The 23,504-nt window shown below is 44.3% G+C and overlaps 1 protein-coding gene across 9 annotated transcripts in view; it reads left to right on the forward strand.

Moving 5' to 3' along the window:
• Mboat2 (membrane bound glycerophospholipid O-acyltransferase 2) overlaps positions 1–23,504 on the forward strand; it is a 130,395-nt gene that overhangs the window by 24,649 nt on the left and 82,242 nt on the right. For 7 of the 9 annotated variants that reach the window (XM_029484759.2, XM_085830259.1, XM_029484754.2 and 4 more), the window contains exon 2: positions 22,437–22,582. Coding sequence is in view for 2 of the 9 variants with exons in the window: in XM_029484755.2 (XP_029340615.1) it covers positions 22,437–22,582 (146 nt within the window). In the remaining 7 variants the exon portion in view is untranslated. Of the gene's footprint in view, positions 1–13,006; positions 13,165–22,436; positions 22,583–23,504 lie in introns of those variants that run through there. The other 2 variants (XM_029484757.2, XM_029484756.2) reach the window with 2 other exon arrangements.

Below are 23,504 nucleotides of genomic sequence, written 5' to 3' on the forward strand. Positions count from 1 at the left end.
TTCTCATAGACCCACATTTGGTTTTCCTGTTAACACATTATTTCAGAGTGGCCACTTACCATAGCTAGTGAAGCAACATTGATGCTTTTTTAAACAAAATTCTGCAGTTTGCTTGTATGTTATTAGGTGCCATGACATAGTGGATAAATAATAGCATAATAATAATGCATGCTCTGGTTGTGCCTGAAGTGGAAGTCTGCGACTAGGTTACCATCGTGGTTGGTTCTGGTGAGGGATCGCCTCCTGACTTGCAGACGATGCCCTATAAGTGTGTTCTCACTGGGAGTGCAAGTTTGCTGATCTCTATCTATTCCCGTCTCTAAGGTAGGGTGCAGCGTAACCCAAGCTGGCCTCAAGCTTGCCATGCTGCTGGAGATGGTCTTGAACTTCTGGGCCTCCTGCTTCCTGCGTGCCGGGGTTACAGAGGTGCACCAAAACACCGAGTTTATTCTGTACTGGACAGTGAACCCCGCTCTTTGTGCATGCTTAGCCAACAGTCTGCCACCTAAGTCACACCCACAGGTTCTTTATATAATGACTAATACCGAGTCTAATGTCCTTCTAGATACCAACCACTCCGTTAGAATCTGGGACTTCAGTGTGTGACTTTCAGGGGGACACGGGTCTGTATGAGCTCTTTGCAGGTCTCCATATTGCACAGTCATGTTTCCTTAGGTATTGTTATGTGTGACAGTTTCTCAGGCTTCTGTTGTTTTGATGAACCTGGCATTTGTAGACACTCCCTCACGTGTCTGTCTAATGGGTTTCTCCTGATTAATCTGGGCTTCTGGGTGACTGGGGAGAAGACCACAGGGTTAGAGTGTCACTTTGATCTGTCATGTGGGTTTATTCTGGGCTACCACTCATGGCTGACATTAGCTTTGATCACCTGGCTGAGGAAGTCTGTCGGATTCCTCCACTGCAAATCTCCTCTGCAGTACGCCCAGTTCTCACGTAGCACTCACTAGAAGCCACCCTGAGGAGCCCATGCACGGGCTATTAGACTGTTGGCTGTCCACATCCTATTAGACTGTTGGATGTCCACATCCTCTGCTTTGCTTTTGTATTTTGAGTTATTTCATCTTTTGTTGGTTTATTTACTTGTTTGAGACACGTCTCATGGCCTGAATTCCTGATCCTCCTGCCTCCAGCTCTTAGGTGGTTAATGTCTTTTTATAAAAATTGGTAGTGGCTGGAGAGATAAATCAGAGGTTAAAAGCATCCTGCTTTGCAGAGGGACCTGGACTCAGATGCCAACACTCACAGGGTGGCTCACAACCATTTGTAAGTCTAGTTCTTGGGAATCCTGCATCCTCTGTTGGCACTGCATGCATGTGGTGCGTATGTACACATGGGCAGTGAATATACATACAGGCAGGCAGAACACCCGTTCACATGAAAATAAGTACAATAATTTGCTGCTGTTGTTGAGGCTGGAGACATAGGTCAGTGACTAAACTGTTCTTGGCAGAGGTTGCAAGTTCTGGTCCCTTGGCAGCTTACAAGTCCCTGTAACTCCAGTTTCAGAAGATCCAGTGCCCTCTTCTTGCCCTTGCTGCCATTGACACACATGGCACACATGCTCACAGCTTTGCACGCATGCACACACAAATAAAGTATTTTTTAGTGTGTGGATGGCAAGAGTGGAGTTGGGGAGAGCAGTTGGGGGTCTAGGCTAGAGAACAGTGCCTGGCTCTGAGAAGTGGCTACAACCGTAGAGGTATACTTGTAGATCTGGTGTGACTGATGGATTGAACCTGAGGAAGAGCAGGGATGCCACTTACATTCAGGTCTCAGCCTGAGTGGCCAGGTGTGGGGTGGAGCGGAGCTGAAGGGGGAGTGGCTTTGGAGCGTGGGAAGGAGACTGTATGAAAGCTTTCCCCTTTGGCTGTTTTTAACTTTCAGAAGTATGTTACCCTTTGAAGCAGAAATGCTGTGTGGCCATTGGAGATGTGAGTCTGCGATCAGGGTGTACAGTGGGGCTTAAGATTAAATTCAGAGGTTACACATTTTATCTTTAAACCATTCCATTGTGCTCTCAGAGAAAGAATTTGGCTTCTAATAAGGAATTTGTGCTAATTTGATCAGAATCATGAGAAAGAATAAAATCTAACAACTTTTTTTTTTCTTTTGAGAACAGTACCAAAAAAAAAAAAAAGTGTGGGTAACCTTTGTGTCAGCATTGGCAGCCTCTCTGACTACAAGTCCAGCCAATAGAACCAGCTGAGCAGAGGGGCATTAGAATCTAATGAATATGTCTTCAAGTTGTTGGGAAAAGAAATTGCACATTCTATCCAAGGAACTGTGTGCACACATTTCTGAGCATCGAAGATGGCTAGTATAGTAGGGTATCACATTTTCTCCCTCTGAGCGGCTGGGAGCCCTCTGAACAAGCTACATTGTGACTTAGCTTTGCAGGTTGGAAATGGCCCTTGCTCCTCTTTCTGATTCCTTAGGCTCCATTTGCTCTCCCTTTCTCTGACCCTGGGACTGTTAGCTATCCTGGAACTACCTCTGTAGACCAGGCTGGCCTTGAACTCAGAGATCTGCCTGCCTCTGCCTCCCAAGTGCTGGGCTTAAAGGCGTGCGCCACCACATCCAGCAGCTGTCTGTCTTGATACCTCACATCTTGGTAATGAAGATGGGAGACTATAAGATTAATTGACTCCACAATAGAAATTAAGAAAACACTTGGCCGCTACGCAAAACTCTAGCCACTGATAACTTTGACTTGCCATAGACGCTGACATTTTACTGTTTAGAAAATAGAGTTTTAAGTTAGCCTTAGAGGACTTCCTGTCCTTCCTGCTGTCTCACTTTACTCTATGTACTGGTGCACTCTCCCTTTCTGGGGAGTTGGTTTTAAGTTCACTATTTTTCAGGAGAAAACTACAACTGTGGTGTGTTTTGAGATGGTAATGGAAGCCTCTCCCACACTCAGGCTGAGGGTGAGCCTTAGGCTTCCATCCCTTTGATTCTAGAGCAAGTGGCTTTTGGAATAGTGGGGTTGTCATCTTGCTTTCTTTGTAGTCTGAGTCACAAATGTGCGCACAGACAGTTCAGACTTGAGATACGTATTCATGGTTGTACAGCAGGTTTCCAGACCCTTTCCTCTCACAAAAGTGGAATGGACCTTTACATGGCTTATTTCCTTGGTTCTTAGCCCCCTTTTAAGCCCCCTTCTGTGGATTCAACTGCCATAAATACCAGCTGTCACCTGGGTCTGGGAACCCCACAGTTTTGTCTGCTTTTTGTGCTGAAGACCAAAACTAGGCAAGTAAGAGACCACTTAAGGGACTTGTTTTATCTGTTTGTTGATCGGGACACGATGTGTTTTTGGCTGTCCTGAAACTAGCTACTTAGATCTGGCTGGCCTTGAATGCACAGATATCTGCCTGCTTCTGCCTTCCTAGTGATGGGATTAAAGGCGGAAGTCACCAGGCCCAGTTTGAGAAAGACTTGTCGGTTTTTAATGTTGCAGCTCAGGGCTGGTGGGGTGGGTGGTGGCGGAGGGTAGGTAGGGGAGGTGGATGGGTGGATGAAAAGTATACAGGAGAGAAACCTCCCAGAGACTGTAACTTGCTAGATAGGGGTGTGGCTTCTAGTTTTTCCAGTCACAGCCTTTAAGATCAGACCCTGGATATATATATACCAATCACAAGTTGTCCTAACCTGGATGACTCGAGCAGGTAAGAGTGACGGGTTCCCAAGGCTTATATGGCTGAAGCCAAATTCTGTCAGAGCTGGTGCAAGCTGCCAGAGCAGCTGTGACTGGAGCCACGCCCCCGGAAGCAGGAATCATGATGCCATGGTAGTTGCAGCTGGAGTAGAATGTCCTCAGGTCATATGAAGTGTTCAAAGCAGCTGGGTTGTCATGACAGTCTGGCTAGTCGTTCACCAAGTAGCTTGTTTAATTGACAGCTCTCAAGTCATCTGAGCACAAGAGAAGAGTGCCAGCTATCTCTCAAATGTCAAAGAACTCATCCTTGTCTCTGGTCATTGAAGAGGGAAAAACCTTGCAGGGTGTGGACAGCAAAAGGCCCAACACTCTCAGTAGCACTTAGCAATGCTTAGCCTCTGGGAGGGGGCCTCCTCTGCCTCACCAAGGTGACTGACTGTCAGAGTTAGGAAATCAGCGTGTTCTTCCCTCACATCTTCAGAACCCATTGAAATAGTACCAATTTTCCCACCAAGGCCCCATAAGCATCAAGTTCTAGTTCACATTTAGGACTTGTTTTTATTTTCTTTGCAGATCTCAGATTCCACAAGCACAGATAGCAGTCCCTGCTCACATATAGTGAAGCCCATGGTGGAGAGACAGTATCCGGCCAGAAGTAGCTCTGTCAGAGAGCTGGAGCAAGGGTCTGTGCTTATGGCCCCATAGATGTCCTGAGCTGGGTACATTAGGCACTTGTGGACTTACTGTGATATAATGGATGGTACTTACATGAGACACTCCTACTGTGTGGATCCCAGCAGTAGCATCTTTTAGAACAGCAATTCTCACATATCAGATATCCTGCATATGGTTCATAACAGTAGCAAAATTACAGTTATGAAATTAGCGATGGGAATAATTTTATGGTTGGGGGTTGCCAGGACATGAGGAACTGTATTAGAAGACCATAGCCTCAGGAAGGTTGAGAACCACTGTCTTAGAAGGACTGCTTTTTCCCTAGGAACATGAGGTTGTATGTGGAGGGTGATCTCTACCAAAGCAAAATGTTTGCAGACTTGACCATTTTAACTTTCATTGGTACAGGTTTTCTCGAATTGCATCTTAAAACAGAGCTTGTTTTCTGTGGCTGATAATTACTGGTTTTGACGACTTAATTATGGTGCTTCTTATCAGCTGTGCAGTATGGTCTAAAGTTCACCTTGGCATTGGTGCCTCTGGGTGTGAGTCTGTAGTCTGGGATGCAGATGGGCTTCCATCTGTGCCTTTCACCTCAGTGCTGCAGCAGACGGCACTGTTAGAAGTCTGCTGGGTGCAGAGGGCGGCAGCTCTATGCCTTTAGCCTTCTCGGGGAACCTTACTTGGGAGGGTCTGTGGTGATCACCCTGGAAACTGTGTCGGTTGGTTGCCATTCCTCTGCCCCATGCTGCTATATAATTTGGAAGTCAAATGTTTGTGATTTATAAGAGCTGTTGAGCTTATGCTTAATTTGGTTTCAAGCAATAGCAAGAAGAAATTCCATTTATATTGACAGACCCCACCCCCAACTTTGAAACAATGTGTTGCTCTGCATAAGAGAAAAGAAAAATGTGAGCTTGCAAGTGTTTACTAACAAATATCTGCTCAGCTGATGCTGTGCCAAGAATAGGTGCTAGGGGATACAATAAACAAGAGATAAAAATTCCCATGCTTGGCTGGTAGATCTCTGTGAGTTCAAGGCCAGTCTCATCTACATAGTGAATGCCAGGCCAGTCAGAGTGACACAGTGAGACCCCATCTTAAAAAACAAAAAACAAAAATCCTTCCCTAATGAACATGTAATATAGTGATACTTTTAACGATTTACTCTAAGATTATTAACAGTGCGGCATTAAAAGCCAAACTAACCAGTTTTGACCTTAAGGTGCCAATATCTACAGACTTTAAACTTAAAAAGAAATTAAAAATACTTAGCTAGGTCACTGTGAATTATTTTTAAGATGTATTATGTGTTTAGTGTGCAAGGATCCCAAAGGCAAATGTGTCTCGGATTTGAAATCACCATTAAAAGCTAATAGACAAGTCTAGAGAGATGGTTCTTTGTATAAGAGAGTAAACTATTCTTTTTTTTATTAGATATTTTCTTTATTTACATTTCAAATGTTATCCCTTTTCCTAGTTTCCCCTCCGAAAATCCACTATCCCCTCTCTCTTCCCCCTGCTCCCCAACCCACCCACTCTCTCTTCTTGGCCCTGGCATTCCCCTACACTGGGGCATAGAACCTTCACAGGACCAAGGCCTCTGCTCCCATTGATGACCAACTAGGCCATCCTCTGCTACATATGCAGCAAGAGCCATGAGTCCCACCATGTGTACTCTTTGATTGGTGGTTTAGTCCCAGGGAGCTCTGGGGATACTGGTTAGTTCATAGTGTTGTTCCTCCTATGGGGCTTGCAGACCCCTTCAGTTTTTTTGGGTACTTTCTCTAGCTCCTTTATTGGGGACCCTGTGTTTCGTTCAATGGATGGCTGTGAGCATCCACTTCTGTATTAGGCACTGGCAGAGCCTCTCAGGAGACAGCTTTAACAGGCTCCTATCAGCAAGCTCTTGTTGGCATCCGCAATAGTGTCTGGATTATGGGATGGATCCCCAGGTGGGGCAGTCTCTGGATGGTCATTCCTTCAGTCTCTGCTCCACACTTTGTCTCTGTAACTCCTTCCATAGGTATTTTGTTCCCCCTTCTAAGAAGGATCGATGTATCCACACTTTGGTCTTTCTTCTTGAGCTTCATGTGTGTTGCAAATGTAAACTATTCTTACAGAGGACCCAAGTCTGGTTCCAGCATCCACTTGGGACATCTCACAACTACCTGCAATGCTAGCTCCAGCTAGGGCAGATCTCAGCCTGTGGAATTCGACCCTCTTGGGGGGTCAAATGACCCTTTCACTGGGGAATGCATCAGATCCTTTGGAGTTGGACTCCTAGACTGTTGTGAGCCACCTGAAGTGGGTGCTGGGAACTGAACTTGCTACTCCAGAAGAGCAGTATATGTTCTTAACCACCGCTCTTAACCACACTCAGCCCTCTGGGTACAGTTCTTAAAGATCACAACTTGAAATGTATAGAACTAACAAGACAGTTGAGAAAAAAAATGATTTTAATAAGTTGTATACTTTTCATCCTGGAGATAAATGCTTTCAGGTCAAAATGGGAAAGTTTTACTATTTTTCCTTGAGTTAATGTTCTTTTGGTAACCACAGCGGAAGTGATTGAATGTGAACCTAAGTTTTCTGCCTTTAGCTATTTCTCCAGGCCCTAGGAAGCTTAGAGGATATGATTCATGTTGAAATTTGAATGATGAACGAGTCCAGCTTGACACCCATCCCATGGGCAAGCACCAACCCCTAACATTATTAGTGATATTCTTGCAGATAGGTACTTGTTCTCTGAGAGTCTCCACCCAGCAGCTGGCTCAGACAGATGCAGATACCCACAGCCAAACAGTGGATGGAGGTTAGGACTCTTGTGGAGGAATAGGAGGAAGGATTGTGGGTCCCAAAGGGGATTGAAACTCCATGGAAGGACCAGTAGAGTCAGCTATCTTGGGCCCTTGGGACTGGCAGTTGGAATCACCAACCAGAGATCATACACAGGCTGGACCTAGGCTTCCCTGCTCATGTATAGTAGATGTGCAGCTTGGCCTTCATGTGGGTCCTGAACAACTGTAATGGGGGCTGTTTCCTGTATGTGGGATATGTTCTACCAGCTAGGTTGCCTTGTCTGGCCTCTTGGAGACTTGAGATGCCAGGTTGGAGGGGGCGGGGGATTGAAGGGGGATGGTGACTGCTCAGAGGAGAAGGGGAGGAAGGAGGGATTGTGGGAGGGGGTGACCAGGACAGGGGCAGTGAATGGGATGTGAAGTGAATAACTAAAAGTAAAAATAAAATAAAATAAAATAAATGGAAAAAAAAAGTTTGAATGATGATATGACTGTGTTTGCTTATTCTAGTGATAGAAGTTGCGGGTTGAGGGAGGTGGGTGAACACAACATGAGGTTGGGTTGTTGATTGAAATGTAGCCCATGAGATGGGCTGGAGAGATGGCTCAGTGGTTAAGACTGACTGCTCTTCCAGAGGACCAGGGTTCGGCACCCATGAGGCAGCAGCTTACAAATGTCTGTAACTCCTGTTCTAGGAAATCCGAAAGCCTCACACAGACCACGAGACATACATGCAGTCAAAACAGTAATGTACATAAAATAAAAAATAAATTATTTTAAAAATGTGGTCTGTGTGAGAAATGAGGCTAAAGAGGTATGTGAGGTGTGTGTGTGAGAGAGAGATGTGCATGCCATAGCATATATGCAAAGGTCAGAGCACAGATGTAGGGAGTTGATTTTCTCCTTTTACCATGTGGGACCTGAGAGATCCACATCATATTGCAAGGCTTGGCAGCACATGCCTTTACTCTCCAGCCTGCTCACTGGCCTTAGGCCAGCTCTTTTATGGCAGAGGTAAGGGTTAGAATTGTGTCATAGCTATGACAGGCAACCTGGTTCCTAGACTATGTTAAAGCTCAAACTAATGATCTCATTGATTGAGTTCCAGAGAGCAGACTCTGGAGGCAATGAAGGTTTTTTTTTTTTTTTTTTTTTTTCAGTGAAACGCTTCTAGCCTTTAGACCATGAGCGTGAGGAATGGCGAGGACTGTAGACATTTAAATGTCCTCTCTGTGTACATACTGAAATTGCTTCTCTGGAAAGCACGGAATGTAACTGACATGAAGTGCCTTTCCCGAAGTAAAAGTGACTTCCGTTGCACTGTGTGGCTTTCAGCTCAACACAAAGGATGATCAATTTAGATTTATTTTATTTAAAGAGTATTTAAGTAGTCTTGATATAGATGACACCAAATAACCTACATATTACAGTGTAAAAGTTGATGCTTGTCGTTGACATCCACCCATCAAACTTATCACCGAATCAGAGGTAATAAACATATCTCGGCCTTCAAACTTTATGTCTACTGATATTATCTTCTTGTCACTCTCCCTGTCTCTCATCCCTTCTGCTGCTATCAACAGTGTTTTAGAAAATTGTATAAATTGAATCATAGTAGTCTTTTTAAAATTTCTTTTTGTATGTTCTCTCCCTCCTCCTGTGTGTGTGTGTGTGTGTGTGTGTGTGCACTCTCTCTCATGCCTGCACATGTGTGGGAGCATATATGTCACAGCATGTTCATGGGGATCAGAAGATGACCTGTGGGAGATGGTCCTCTCTTTCCCTGAGGTGGGTCCTGGGAATGGAATTCAGACTATCAATCAGGCTTGGTGGCAAGTTCCTTTAGCTGCTGTCAAGCATTCACAAGCCTTTAAAACAGCCCACCATCTTTCACCCAGCATAATCATTTTGAGAGTCTCCCGTGCTGTTTTGGGTCAGGCGCTCCTTCCTTTGTTCTTGCTAAGGAGTTTTGAATGGCGTGGGCACCATACTTCCTTTCTGGTCCTGACTTTAGATGACTGTTCTTCAGCAGCTCATATTGTAATCACCGGGGAGACGAACGTTGCCGTGCTCACCCACCCACACTGGCTCCTTCAAGAACAGGGGCTCCCTTTGCCGCTCTTGGCTTCATCCCTGTTTCCCAGCTGAGGTGAGCTGCCCAGCTGCGGCGGTGTTGTCGCCGGTCAGAAGCAGACCCACTCTTCTTATCCGTGTTCCCTGTGAGTCTTGTCTTTCCTTGGGGGTTCATAGTTGAATGGCTGTAGATGATGGTTACCCTCGTAGCCTCACAGGAGATATTAGCTAAGTAAATTATTCCCGAGTGCGCAGGGATTTCATAGAGTTGGTTGAGGCTCTGGTGAGGATGAGATGGCTCCCATTAATCCGGTAGGGAGAAGATGATACCTCCTTTAATCTCTGTGCTATCTTGATTTAGTAACTTGCTTTCCATGTCATTTTATGTGTTAGTAAAGACTGATTGCTTTTTGGTTTCTATGAAGTGATTAGAGAGTATACATAGAAACTTGTCAGTTAATCACCCCTGAGACTGACCAGCTGCCTGCCTGTCTGCCTGCCTTCCTCCTCTCCTTCCTTTCCTTCCTTCCTTCCGCCCCCCCCCCTTTATGAATATGTATATATGTTCTGCATGCCCGTATGATTGTGTACTACAACCATGCCTGGTGCCTGAGGAAGAGTGTGGGTACTAGGAATTGAACCCATGTCTTCTGAAAGAGCAGCCAGTGCTCTTCGCCACTGAGCCATCTCTCCCCAGTCCAGCTGCTTTTAAGGTCTTTGCTTTAGCATCGATGAATTTATTGTCTGCCTGGGTCTGGTCTCCCACATCTCTGTGCTTCTCTCATGTAAAGCATGGGCCAGTCCTGGGAGAGCAGGCTCTTTCCCTAGTAAAGCCAGTGTGTGCATGTAAGGTCAGGATGGGCAATTGACAGATAATTAGGAGAGAGGAAACAGTCCTGAGAGCATGCCAAACAGACCCTTGTCCCTTGTATTCTGAACATACTTGTCTCAGTCAGGGTTTCTATTCTTGCACAAACATCATGACCAAGAAGCAAGTTGGGGAGGAAAGGGTTTATTCGGCTTACACTTCCATACTGCTGTTCATCACCAAGGAAGTCAGGACTGCAACTCAAACAGGTCAGGAAGCAGGAGCTGATGCAGGGGCCATGGAGGGATGTCCCTTATTGGCTTGCTTCCCCTGCCTTGCTCAGCCTGCTCTCTTATAGAACCAAGACTACCAGCCCAGAGATGGCACCACCCACAAGGGGCCTTTCCCCCTCGATCACTAATTGAGAAAATGCTCCACAACTGGATCTCATGGAGTAATTTCCTCAACTGAAGCTCCTTTCTCTATGATAACTCCAGCCTGTGTCAAGTTGACACGCAAAACCAGCCAGTACAATAGTCATCCATCTACTATAAGACTGAGCAATTGTTGTGGCCCATTTTGTTGTCTGCGTTCTTTCTGGCCAGTCAGCTTTTCGACGCAGGGGCAACCATGCTGAGGCATTCATGTGTCTACTGTCCCCGGATGGAGGGACTTGCTGCATGCTGACCAGCCAGTGGCACCTTTTTGTTTCCCATATCTTTTGGGTTTCTAATTCTGAAGCTTCGAATGGCAGCAACTGATAGAGTTTTATGACCACAAGAAGCACAGGAGAGAACTGTACTGTTGTGCTCTGTGCTGGATTGTGAATCTACTCCTGTGGACTGACCACTCCCACTTCTCTCAGTGAATTCCGTGTGGAGAGGAGAGGAGAGGCTGGATTGGCGTAGTGGTAAGCTAGGGTGGGGCGCAGGTGCCGCAGAGAACTTTGGGTGTGTTCAGTTTGAACTTTGTGTACAGTGGTTAATTTGTAGTCTGTTAGTATAGTCTACTTACTCTGGCAGCTCATAAAAAGGTTTCCTTGGGCTGCTTAAGAGCACTTGTTCTTGTAGAGGTCATGGGTCTAACCACGCATGACTCCAGTCCCAGGGGATCTGTTGCCTTATTCTGACCTCTTCATGCACCAGGCCTCCTTGTGGTACTCAGACTTATATGCAGGCATACTCAAGAACACATAAAATTAATACGTCTAAACAACAATTTAATTTTGTTTATTAGTGTTTCTATATATATCGTATGCATTTTGTGATAACAGGCTTGTGGGGGCACGGGATTGGGGGCTGTGACACACATACCATGGTGTGTACATGGAAATTAGACAGTGACTTTGGAGTGAGTTCGCTCCAGCCCTAGTAGTTCACTGCCATGTGTGGATTTTTATATGAGTCCTGGGAATCTTTATCATTTCAGCTTTAAAAAAGAAGTCCTCTACTTTCTGAAAGAGCATTATATATTTCCTGATAGTCTATTATGTCTATATTAATTTAAAATCTGTCTTTTCTTTTTTATCAAGGCCTGTTGACATTTATTGGCTGGATTTAAATTTAATGATTACTATGGGAGAAATTAATAACTTCATGATACTGGTTCTCCCTATCTGGGAACAGTGCCCCTTTTTGCATATTCAAGCATCCTGGACAGGAGAGGTGGCTCAGAGTTTAAGAAGAGAGAACTGGCTGTTCTCTCAGAGGACCCAGGTTCAAGTCTCAGCACCCACCGGCAGCTCAGAACTTTCTGTAACTCTAGCTCCAAGGGATCCGACATGCTCACACAAACATACATATAGGTAAAACATAAAAAATAGAAATAAATTATATATAAAAATTTTAAAGGTCTTTCTATGGCATTCAACATTTTGCTTATGTAGGCCTTTATATTTTTAAGACTTTGCTTACTTACTGTAAGGTTCTAGTTGCCATTACAGGTGGGATTTTGAGTTTCAGTATATCTTATCATTGGCTATTATCGTATGAAGACTCTCTCCTAAATTTGAAAGATCGGTGCTTGTCTAAGAGCACGTTGCTGATTAATAACAATTTGATGCCAACACCACAATGCCACCCGTTTTGCCTTCTTCCCTGTATTGATTGATAGGACCGTATAGCAATATGGAAAGCTAGAAATGTAAAAGCAAGTCTGACATTGATTTTTTTTTACCATTCTTTGGTAATTTCATACATTTATATACTATATTTAGATCAAGAAGTATGAAAGTCAGTCTGATGTGGACTTTCAAATTATTTTCTTGGAAATATTCTTTTCCTTCTTTTTGTTATTCTAGACTTATAGGCAGTTGTGAGCCATCTGACATAGCTGCTGGAGTCTGAACTCAGGTCCTCTGGAAGAGCAGCAAGCACTCTGTTGAGCCATCTCTCCAGTCCCGTTCTTATTTCTTTTTTTATATTTCCTTAGAACTTGAAAATATCTTTCTGGTGCTACTTTTATGTTTATGTGCTGTCAAAGAAGTAATAAATTACTAAGCAATATTTTATATTCCTAAAACACAGTTAGTATAGAGTTCAATTGTGACTTTAAGGAAACTCTATATTGGTATTTTACCAAACATTGTGGGCTGATTATGGTGGTGAATGCCTTTAATCCTGGCACTTTGTAGGCAGAGGCAGGTGGATCTCTCTGAGTTCAAGGCCAGAAGAGAGTTTCAGAACAGCCAGGAGGACTACATAGGACTACTATTTTCCTGTCTCCAGCAAAAATAGTGAAATATTTGAAAAGGAAATTGTTATAACAGTCCCAGAAAAACCCACTTTCCTTAGCAGGCTAGTATTTACAGACACGTGACCAGGCCAGGGAGTTTGGAAATGGTATTCCCATGGTGGCATTTGATAACTGGTCTGGCCTAGGGTGGAAAAAGATCTTGTGGTTTTCAGGTTTCTCAGAAATTCCCCTTTGGGAAATATGCTGAGGCTCAATATGTTACCTTTTCAGAAGACCACAGTCGCCGCATCCTCAAAAAAAAGAAGCCTTTGTGTTTCGTCAGTACCCACACGGAGTTTACTCATGTCCACATTTGTGCCTTGGGTTGTGGGGCCACCAAGAGGAGCCTTGTCTTGGCCAGGAAGATGTCTCAGAAGTAACCTTGAAGCTGAGTGGTAGGTCTCTGAAGGAGACTGAGAAAATCTGAGAATGTGTCACTCAAGAGCCCCAGGGGGCCTGGCAGCGAAACCCTTCCTGGTGACTGTGCTGTGGCCTCACATAGCTCTTCTTTGCGGGTTAGAGAAATGACAATGATGTCCACACAGCCCTGTTCTCTAGACGCTTGCCTGTAAGCCGCAGGGGGGTGCCGGGAGAAGCACAGGTACAGGGTATTTGCAAAAGGTGGTTTGAAAGACTGCAGGACGTGAGGCTGTGTCTGTGCAGAAGGGCAGGAGCTGAGGGAGAAGATGGTGATTCGATAGGAAGAGGCCATAGGCAGCACAGCTGCCCATAAGTCCACCAAGATGAACTTGGAAATGTTTGCATCAGGTTGGCTGATGAAGGGAAATAAGCTTCCTGCCTGTGGGAGCTGGAGGGAGGGTGACACCCCCACCCTCCCAGGGTAAACACGCATGCATGGGGACAACAGCACAGTCTTTCCCAGCACTTCTGGTTCCAAGATTTTATATGTTCAGCATGCACAGTTAACTTAAGGTGTGTGTGTACACCTAATGTAGCTAACTAGCTAACTCTCCATTCCATGACTTGTCTTGGTGGCTTAATTACACATATAAAACAACATTTTTGAGTTTATTTCTTAGGACTCAAAGCCACTTAGATATAACAGGTATAGGTTTTTCTTTTACTTTTCTTTCTTTCTGTCTGTCTTCCTTTCATTCATTCATTCATTCATCCATTCATTCATCCAGTCAGTCATAAATATAATCCCCTATAGCAAAGACTTGAGTGCCAGAGGCAGGCTGGCTGTTTACCAACTCTGGGTTTTTCTTGTCTTAGACTGTAGCCTGCACACACATTTCCTCAGCCTGCCTTGGTGGAGCTTTAGCCTGGTCTGTAAATATCAGCTACAGGGAACTGTGGTCCATCTCCAGTGATTGTCTCTCATGCTTTGATGGCTCCCTCTGGATACCTGGATGCTCCAGGGATGATGGGGCCACAGAGCAGCGGGAGCCAGGCTCTTTAAATCACAGCAAGGCAGAGCAGCCTTGGGCTGTCATGTGACCCTCTGTCTTGTGGCAGCTGTTACATACTTTTTATGTCTATTTACTATATCACCTAGTGTAACCATAACTAATACATAAATTAAAAAATACGACCAGTATCTAATGTCTCTCTCCTGTTTGTAACCTGTTCCCTCCTATCATAGATAAGCACTTAGGTAACCTCAGTGACAGTCACTTTCATATTTGCTACACTGGTGTCACTTACATGGATGTCCTCAGCCAATGTGGATTATTGCTTGCATTGTGGAATCTTTAGTGAGCTATGGTTATATGTTTATATATGTGTGTGTTCTGAGTGGGCTCAAGAGCTGTGTGGCTGCTCTCTCCCAGCAGAATATGTTGATTTCAGTGCATGGTCCTGTAACGTGCCTCTTTAAGGGACTATTCTGTTACTTCCATTGTTCTGTCAAGTGTTCCATTGGATGAATATATCACAGTATGCTTGTTCATTTTGCCATCGAAGGTTTTCTTGTTTATTTATTTATTTTTGATTCTTTTTGGATATGGCCATTATGAACAATATCGTGTTTGAACATGTTGTCTATATTTCAATCAGTGCTCATGTTCTTCTGATCAGTAGTGGAGTGGTTGGCTGCACGTGGACTGTCTTCAAGTCTATAAGAAAATGCCAAGTAGTTTTTTTTTAAGTTGATGTTGGCCTTGTGTAAGAAATCCCATTACTCAGACACTGAAGTCTATACTTAATACTACCATCCTTAAGGACTGGCTTATACAATGGGTGTGTAATAAGGTCTTATTTGGGGCTTAGCTAGTATCCACTCATAAAGATTTAAAACATGATTCTTTGTAGCTGGGCCCCGTCATTTCTGTTTGCATTTGAGGTTGAGCTGCAGCGGGTTGTGTTGGCTGGAAAGGACATTTGTTTTATAGTTAGCTGCCTGTGAGTTTTACCCAGAGAAGCCATAAAAAAATTCAGTCCCATTTCTAGCACAGTGGTAGCCAAGAGTTTCTTTAACTTTCCAGTGGGTGGTTGTGCACTATCTACCAGATGGAGCTGAGCACAGCATCCCTGAAGCTGAAGATGCTCTGTCTTTGGAGCCTGCGGAGCACTCTTAACCTTTGACCCTTAGCTGTCTGCCTCACTCCTTCCATTCTCCTTCTCCTCAGCGCAGAGACTCACAAATACTGTTCATGTGGAGGGACCGAGAATATGTATTATACAAAACATACTATTGCAAAGTGGCATTAGAACAGGGCATCCTATTGGAGTCAGTTGGCGTTTGTGATCTCCTTTGTAACAAGCATGTTCCAAACATTATTTCAGTGTGTTCTGTATACAGTTATTACTGTTCTGTTGGAACAGGATCTCATCACGTTACCCAAGCTACGGTTGAACTCCCTGGATTCAAGAAATCTTTCTGCCCCAGTCTCCTAAGTGCTGGAACTGTAGGCATACGACACTTTTTCTGGTTATAAAACTAACTGGATACTTGCATTAGAGAAATTGCTCACACTAAACCTTTGAAGTTGGTGCATATTTGCACTTAAGGCCCATCTCAATTCAGAGAGTGGCCACAGACAAGCACTCGTTGCCACACGTGGCTCTTGGCTATGAAAGTGTAGGCAGGTTAGAAATCCGTGTGCTGAGTGCCTTGTTGGTTATGCATTGGGAACACCTGGGGACCCCTCCACCTGGCCTAGTAAAATAAAGTTTAAAGCTCGAAAAGAGCAAATGCCGTCCGTCTGTTGTTCCAAAAGGATGTGACGACAGCCTGTGCTCCCTTAGCCTGTGAGGAAATGAGGAGGTTATGAATCTGTCATGTTTGCAGTCATTTTAGAGTGGGCACGTCACTCAGGAAAACTCAGATATGGATGCAGTAAGATATTCTCCTTAGAATCGGCCTGCTGGCTCTGGGAGGTCAAGGTGGTTAACATAGGAAACAGATTAACATATTAATGCCCAGTGGTTTCTCTCATTCTGCAACTTATTTTTTGATTCATCAACTATTTTCTGGTTTTTCTCTTAAAAAAGAAACCAACGCATGCATAGGTACACATCACATATTCAGGCAGTGCAGCTACTGTCCAAAGCCAAGGTGCACAAATGCTGTGGAGGAAACCACTATTAGAGAAGAACCAGAGATACAGATAAAAGGCCAGCCACAGACTGACAGATGCTGTCTGTAAAACAGCGGATTCAAATAAAGACGTCTTAGTCACAAGGAGAATTAAACCTACTAGAAAAATATGAAAAGGATATCAAGTAGAAGCTTAATGCACAACCGATCTATTAAAAATATGGCATTAAAAAAAAAGTGAGATAAAATCTCCTGTTCTCTAACTCGGCAAAAATGCGGAAGTCTGGCAGTACCAGATGTTGCCAGGCATGTGGAACGGTGGCACTCGCTGCTGAGTGGGCGCCTGTGCAGGCCCAAGCTGCTTAGGAGAGCAATTTAGTGTCTGCAGTTCAGTGGAACATGCTTACCTGCGAGTCTTCACCCACATCGTCACGCAACACAACAGTGTGCAACAGGCCAGTAAGCCAGGTGAAGTGTGTGTCTCACCAGACAACCGCCAGAAGTGAAGTGTTAGGCGTAACTAACGGCAGGAGCTCAGTCCGTTTTTACCATTTAGAAAGTCAGACATTCGCAGTGGTACAGTATAGAAAATGCATAAAGGTGTGAAAACCCAGGGGAGTACTACAGACATTTTTAGACTGGTTGGATGTCTTGTGAGGAACGGAGGGGACAGGGTTGGGAAGGAGTAGTTTGCCCAGGAGACTCCATTCCGGGCATAAGCTTGCACACACAGGGGCGTTTCAAGTCTTTCTTTGTTCCTTCTTTCATCTAATGCCTTGCTGTCTAGTTTTTCTAGACTGCAGCATATGGAATCAGAGTAGCCTATGGTTGGCAGGCTCTGGCGTAGGAGCGCCTGGTGCTCGCCTGCTGGTGGCTGAGCTGCCTCCACTAAGCCCAGTCAGATAGATATACAGAGACTCTATGGGGATGACAGTAATGTTAGCCTGTGCTCCACAGCGGGCTTGTGTCAGTAGAGGTATGTGTTTAGTGAATGCATGCGTATGCAAGACTGCTTGGCTCTTCCTCTCTAACTTGTATTTCTTACTTATAATGCATCTTGCTGATCATCTCCCATGTCAAAAAAAGACAAATGACGTATGTCTTTTTAACCACATTAAAAACATTTAATTATATCCAATTTGTGCTTTATTTTTGTGACTTGTGTGCTACATTCTTCTTCTGTGTGACTTTTTCTTTCTACTATCCTTTAAGAGTTTTTGGTATACATATTTTAATTCTTTTTTGAGACAGTCTCACTATGAAGCCCAGTCTACCCCGCTCTTGACTGTCCTCCTGTCTCACTGCCTGGGTGGCTGGTAGGAGTGTATTTTAATACAGACTGACCCTTTGTCATGTGCCTTATAGATATGCATACTTTTTTACATGGTTACTTTGTGTGTTGTTTTTGTTGCATAGGAGCTTCAAGTATTTATATAGGAAATAAATATTAAAATAAATTAAAATCCATTTTATAAATTAGCATTGCTAAATTATTATTTGGATTAGATGAGGTATATTTGTTTACATTGTTATCTAGGATGTATATTTAAGTGCTAATTTTTACATCTAGTCAGGATAAGCTAGGATTTGCGCAGTAACAAGCCTTTCCTAAGACAGGTATAAAGAGCATCATTTCTTCCATCCCTAAGACCAGTACCAAACATCATTTCCTTTCCCTCCATGGCTGGACGTGGGTTGGCACAGAAACCTTTGCTCCTCATCATTTCTGGGACATGGCAGATAAAAAGGCAGCTCTGACCATGGTTGTTCTGACCCTGAAGTAGTACACCACTCCTGCTTCCAACCTCCCTCCATAAGAGTTGGGATACAGTGTCTCACTGATGGGTTACTGAGCTCCTTACAGCTGGAGAGAAGTTTTCAGTTCCATTGGACATTGACATTTATAAAATGTCTTTGCTGTGCTGTCCAGTGTCCTTGTGTGGGTCATAATTTTCCCACAGGAGACTTTCTTTTCTGTGGTGTTGCAGTATTTTCCCACACTTATTCTTCGCCTCCTTTCCCCTGTTAAATAGTCTTAAGATCTTATATAATTTTAAAAAATGCCAATCTTTTCTTTTATAACGTCTGTGGTTTCTCTTTGGAAAAACTTATAAAATTCCTAATCACTTTTTATTTTGGGACATTAATACTTTCTTTGAATGTCCTTTAGTCAGTGTTGTCACTATTACTTGGAAGTGGGACAAGGTCCTCAAAGTTTGTCCTTTGCTGCTGATGAAGACAAGCACTTTAAAGATAACTTCTTTGGTACATCTCAAGCTGAGGCTTTTATAAGTCTTTTTCTGTGCAGCAGATAAAAAAGGCTTCTCCTGTGTGAATGAGGTTAGTGACTCAGTGCTAAACTAGCTGAGAAGGTTTCCTTCCCATCGTCCCGTGTCTTAGTTAGGGTTTCATTGCTGTGAACAGACACCATGACCAAGGCAGCTCTTATAAAGGACAACATTTAATTGAGGCTCGCTTACAGTTTTGGAGGTTCAGTCCATTATCATCATGGTGGGGAGCATGGCAGTGTATAGGTAGACTTTGGGCTGGAGGAGCCAAGAGGTCTACGTCTTAATCTGAAGGCAGCAAAAGGGGACTGACTGTCTCATGGAGAGTAGCTTGGCATATACATAGCCTCAAACCTGTCTCCATCTTGACACACTTCCTCCACAAGGCCACATCTACTCCAACAGGGTCCCACCTCCTAATAGTGCCACTTTCGCCAAGCATTCAAACACATGAGACTATGGGGGCCATACCTATTCAAACCACCACACCTGACTCCCTCCCATTTCCCACTTCCAAATGGTCAGGTCATTTGGAAGGATGTAGCGCTTCCTCTTTGTCGGCAGAGCTGGTTTCTAGAACCCCACCAGATAGGAGAATCTGGATGTTCAAGTCCCTTCCGTAAAGTGTACAGCGTCTACCATTCAGTAAACATTCTTCCATTCATTTAAATCATCCCGAGATGACCGGAAATACCTAGTAGACCACCAGTGCTGTGTGAACAGTTGCTTCCCTGGATGTTTGGGAAATAGCAAGGGAAAGTTTCTACATGCTCAATACAGATATATTTTATTCAGGTATTTTCAACTCATGGCTGGTTGAATCTGAACAGTGTGCAAGTTGCAGATAGTGTGTGTGCACGTGCATGCATGCGTGCGCTTGTGTGTATGTGTGTGTGTCTGTGGTGGCACCCATACAGAAAGGCGCAGAGGTCAGAAGACAGTGTGCAGGTGTCAGTCTTCTCCTCCCAGCATGTGAGTTCTGGGTACTAGCTCATGTGGTGTGTGCCAAGTCCTGCTGTGCCACCTCATTCACCCCTCCTAGGACACAGGGTCATATTGGAAAGGAGGGAGAATGGGCCAGAGAGAGGCAGGAAAGGCAAAAGAAAAGAGAGCAGTAGAAATACAGACAAACCAACCCCGCAGAGCACATAGACCAAGATGGCCTAATTCTGTTTTACAGAGAAAGATAGATGGCAACTTTAGGCTTTAATAGTTTTAGAATACATTTAAGCGCCATCAAGAGAGCTAGCTCCCCAAATGTCCCTCGACTTCCAGTGCATATTGTAGTGCACACACACGCACATACATACATATACAGAGAAAGAGAGAGAATAATATTTAAAAAGTAAAAGAAGAAAATAAAATACTTTTATTCTGAACTTTCCTTTTAGAAGAAAGCATATATAAAAGTTGACCTGTACTAAGCCAAATATACATCAACTTTCTCCCCCCTCCCCCTCCCCCTCCCTCCACCCTCCTCCCTCTCCCTCCTCTCCCCCTCTCCCTCTCTTCCTTCCTTTCTTTTTCTCTTTCTCTTTCTCTCTCTCTCTCTCTCCCTCTCGCTCTCTTTTTCTCTTTCTTTCTCTTTTTCTTTTTCTTTTTTTAGACAAGAGCTCATTGTGTAGCCAAGCTGGCCTCAGACGACTCCCAGTCCTTCTCCCTTAGGAGTGCTGGTCTTACTGTTGTGTGCCCCTGCACCAGGTGCCACATCAAATGCCTTGGGTCATGTCTGGCATCTCTGTAAAGCAGCTTTATGTCTGCTGAGTGAGAAGGGATGGCCACACATTTAGAAGATATAGCACATTTCCCCACAAGCTGCTTGTCCCTATTGGTCTTGACGTTGTCATCTTCCACAATGACTCTTGACTTCTCTCACGCTCTCATGGCTTAGCCAATCCTGACATCGGTTGCTCCAATTGGTCCACATGACCCCAACTGTCTTAGTAAGACCAGGTTCTCTTGGCCTTGGGGACTGTAAAGCAGCCTTATATATGGTCTCTACACACACCTTGATCTGTGCCTTCCAAGGCAGAGGTGTATGTGTGTGTGTGTTTGTGTGTGTGTCTGTGTGTTACAATGCCTTCTTTATTAAAACATCTCCAGTCTTTTGTATTTAATAGTTAAGTGCCTAAACATTATGCATAGTGGCCATGCCAGGCTCCCCCATGCCCTACAGGTACCCATTTGCCCTTACTTTTTTTTTTTTTCCCTCAGTCTGCTCTTTCCGTTATTGGCCAGCACAGGCTCTCATTCTTCAGGGTTAGAGGACTCTGTACTAGACATTCTTTTAAAAAAAATACAGTCTTGTGTGTCAAAAATTGTGACTGTGGGCAGCAAGGGCTGTCCTCCCTGTCCTCAGTGTGAAAGTGCATGTGTTAAGGATAGGTGATCACAAAGTCTCTGAAATCTCATCTTACAGTGCTTCTGTCACAATCACAATTCCCTTTATGCTATGTGACTATGTGAAGTCCGGGCATGAGCCATGGGGAGGAAAATGCTCCTCGGGTGACAGTATTCCGTGGTGTTGGGGACTACTGGCCCTTGCCTACCTTTGTCACCTACTTTTGACATTCACCGTTCAAGCTTGTTCTAAACCTATTTCCTGTACAACTTCTAAAAGGCTCTCTAATGTCTGCCAATGTTCCCGTGTGCCCGCTTGCTTTTTCTGTTAGATCCTAGTTACTCTGGGATAGGGCTAAGCCCTTATGCTTCCAGATTGCTTGTGTTTTGCCTGTTGTAAACGATCTATAGATTTCTTGCATAATTAAGGGATATTTGGGAGAGAGGATTGGAGTACTTGAAAGTTTTTAAAGTCTAAGAAGCATGTGGATAGATAGATGTTAGTATTTATCGTCAAGTACGTTTTTCTAATGTTTTGGCTAATTTTCAGAAACATAGTTAAAACTCTCTAGGAGAAGCAAGGGCTAGAACCTGTCAGAAAGACGTTTGTCTTGCACTTAGTTTCAGAGGGCAGCGGTCTCTCAGACACAGACAGCAATGCTGGCTGCTCTTCTCACAAGCCAAGGCAAGAACCTACTTGTCTGTGACTGCAGGAAGAGGATGTTTTATATACAGGCTCTAAGAAATATTTTCTTGCGCAGTTCATCAGAATGAGTTTCGGGAATCATGTAGCTTCCCTTAAGCCTTTACGTTCCACAAGAGACCCTTGTTCTCATGCTGTTGGTAGGGAGAGAGCAGCCTCAGGCTTGCCTCTGCATGTGAGGAGCTTGGCTCTGAGCATTGTGGGGTGTTTAATGGTAGCCCTGCTAGACCGGGGAACCTGAGTGATACTCGCCCAACACACCTCCAGAGCTCTGTGTCTGACCTGCTGTCGTCACCCTTGCCACTCCCCTAGCTCAGGCACAGTAGTGATGCTTAGACCCCAGAAGCCCCAGTGTGCTCCCACTTCCACAGACAGTCCTGTGTCCCCATCTCATCAACTTCTGGAAACTCAGGGGAGCAGAACCCTGCCCTGAGCATTGTGGGAAACTTGGAGCTTTTCTATCAGTTGTGAAGACCTGAGTGAGCTGAATAGTTTTTTCTGTCCCTTCACCATAGAGTGCCCGTGCTTTCCATCCCAGTGTCCTCACCGTTGGCGCTTGCCTTCCAGGTGGCCTGCCACACATGACCTCACCTTGGCACGCCTGTCTCCTACCAGATGCAGTGCAGGAAGTGGATACTGACCCATCCCCCAAACTTAAAGCTCCTCCTTAGGAAACCGCACCATTTATTGGATTGATTTTTTTTTTGTTGTTGTTGTTGTTTTGTTTTGTAAACCAAAAGAATATTAACTGTGATTTTTTTTGTCCTTAGAATTTAAATGTAACATTGAAGTTCCAGTCTATTGCTAACACAGAATTTTAATTTTTCTTTACAGGTCAACTTTGTAGTGTGCCAGCTCTTTGCCTTGTTAGCAGCCGTTTGGTTTCGAACTTATCTACACTCAAGCAAAACTAGCTCTTTTATCAGACACGTAGTTGCTACCCTTTTGGGCCTTTATCTTGCATTTTTTTGCTTTGGATGGTAAGTAATTATTTTGATCATGTTTAAATGAATGCTGTTAGGTATGTTTGAGAGTTGAGTATGTAGAGAAATACCTTATATAGGGGTTTGTTCGGAAATGTACTTACAAAGTTTTCTCTCCAGGCTATCTTTCAAAATCTTCTAGTCAAGAATCGATGGATTGGGAGTTGGGTCTCTTGATTTTTGTCTTAGAGAAGAATTACTTTTTATAATTTATGAACAGGGGCATGAGAAGGATTTATAAAGACATCGATTGTTAAGTGGTTCTTTTCACTCGTCTTGCAAATATTTTATGCTAGGACAACCAATAAATTACTATGTTGTTTGTTCCTTTGGGTTTTCTCTGTGCCGTTGGCTCTGACAAGTCTGGGAAAGCTCGTTTGACTAACTCCTTCCTGTACCATTAGTACAGGAGGCTTTTGTTTGTTCTTAGTGGAGAAAAAGTTTCTCTCTCTTTCTCTCTCTCTCTCTCTCTCTCTCTCTCTCTCTCTCTCTCTGTGTGTGTGTGTGTGTGTGTGTGTTAGGCCCAGCCTGCCTCACTGGCTTAGCCTGAGTGCTTACACTTCAAACCACTGCCAGTGCTGCTGCTTGGCTCCTGTGGTGTGTCTGACAGAGGAAAGCAGGGCAGGAAGGGGCTCAGTCACCTTTGGCAAGCCCTTCTGTGTGGAAGGGCTTCTTGGTGACTTGAAACATTCCCTCCTGGATGGGCAAGCTCAAGCGCTCACCGTTCACAGGTGGGGACTCTGGGCTTGCTCTTCTGAAGGCACCTGTCTGAGCCCAGAAGGCAGTGACTGAGTCCAGTGTGTGCTCACTTGATCTGTGTGTGTGGTTTCCATGGCAGCCTGGATGGCTGGGGCCCCTCCTAGGCTAATGCTTGCTTGTCTTCAGGTGTTTGTGTATTCTCCTAGCAAGGACTGCAGTA

Source organism: Mus caroli, unplaced genomic scaffold, assembly GCF_978045245.1.
Source record: "Mus caroli unplaced genomic scaffold, Mus_caroli_1 scaffold_14, whole genome shotgun sequence".
Lineage (NCBI taxonomy): Eukaryota > Metazoa > Chordata > Mammalia > Rodentia > Muridae > Mus > Mus caroli.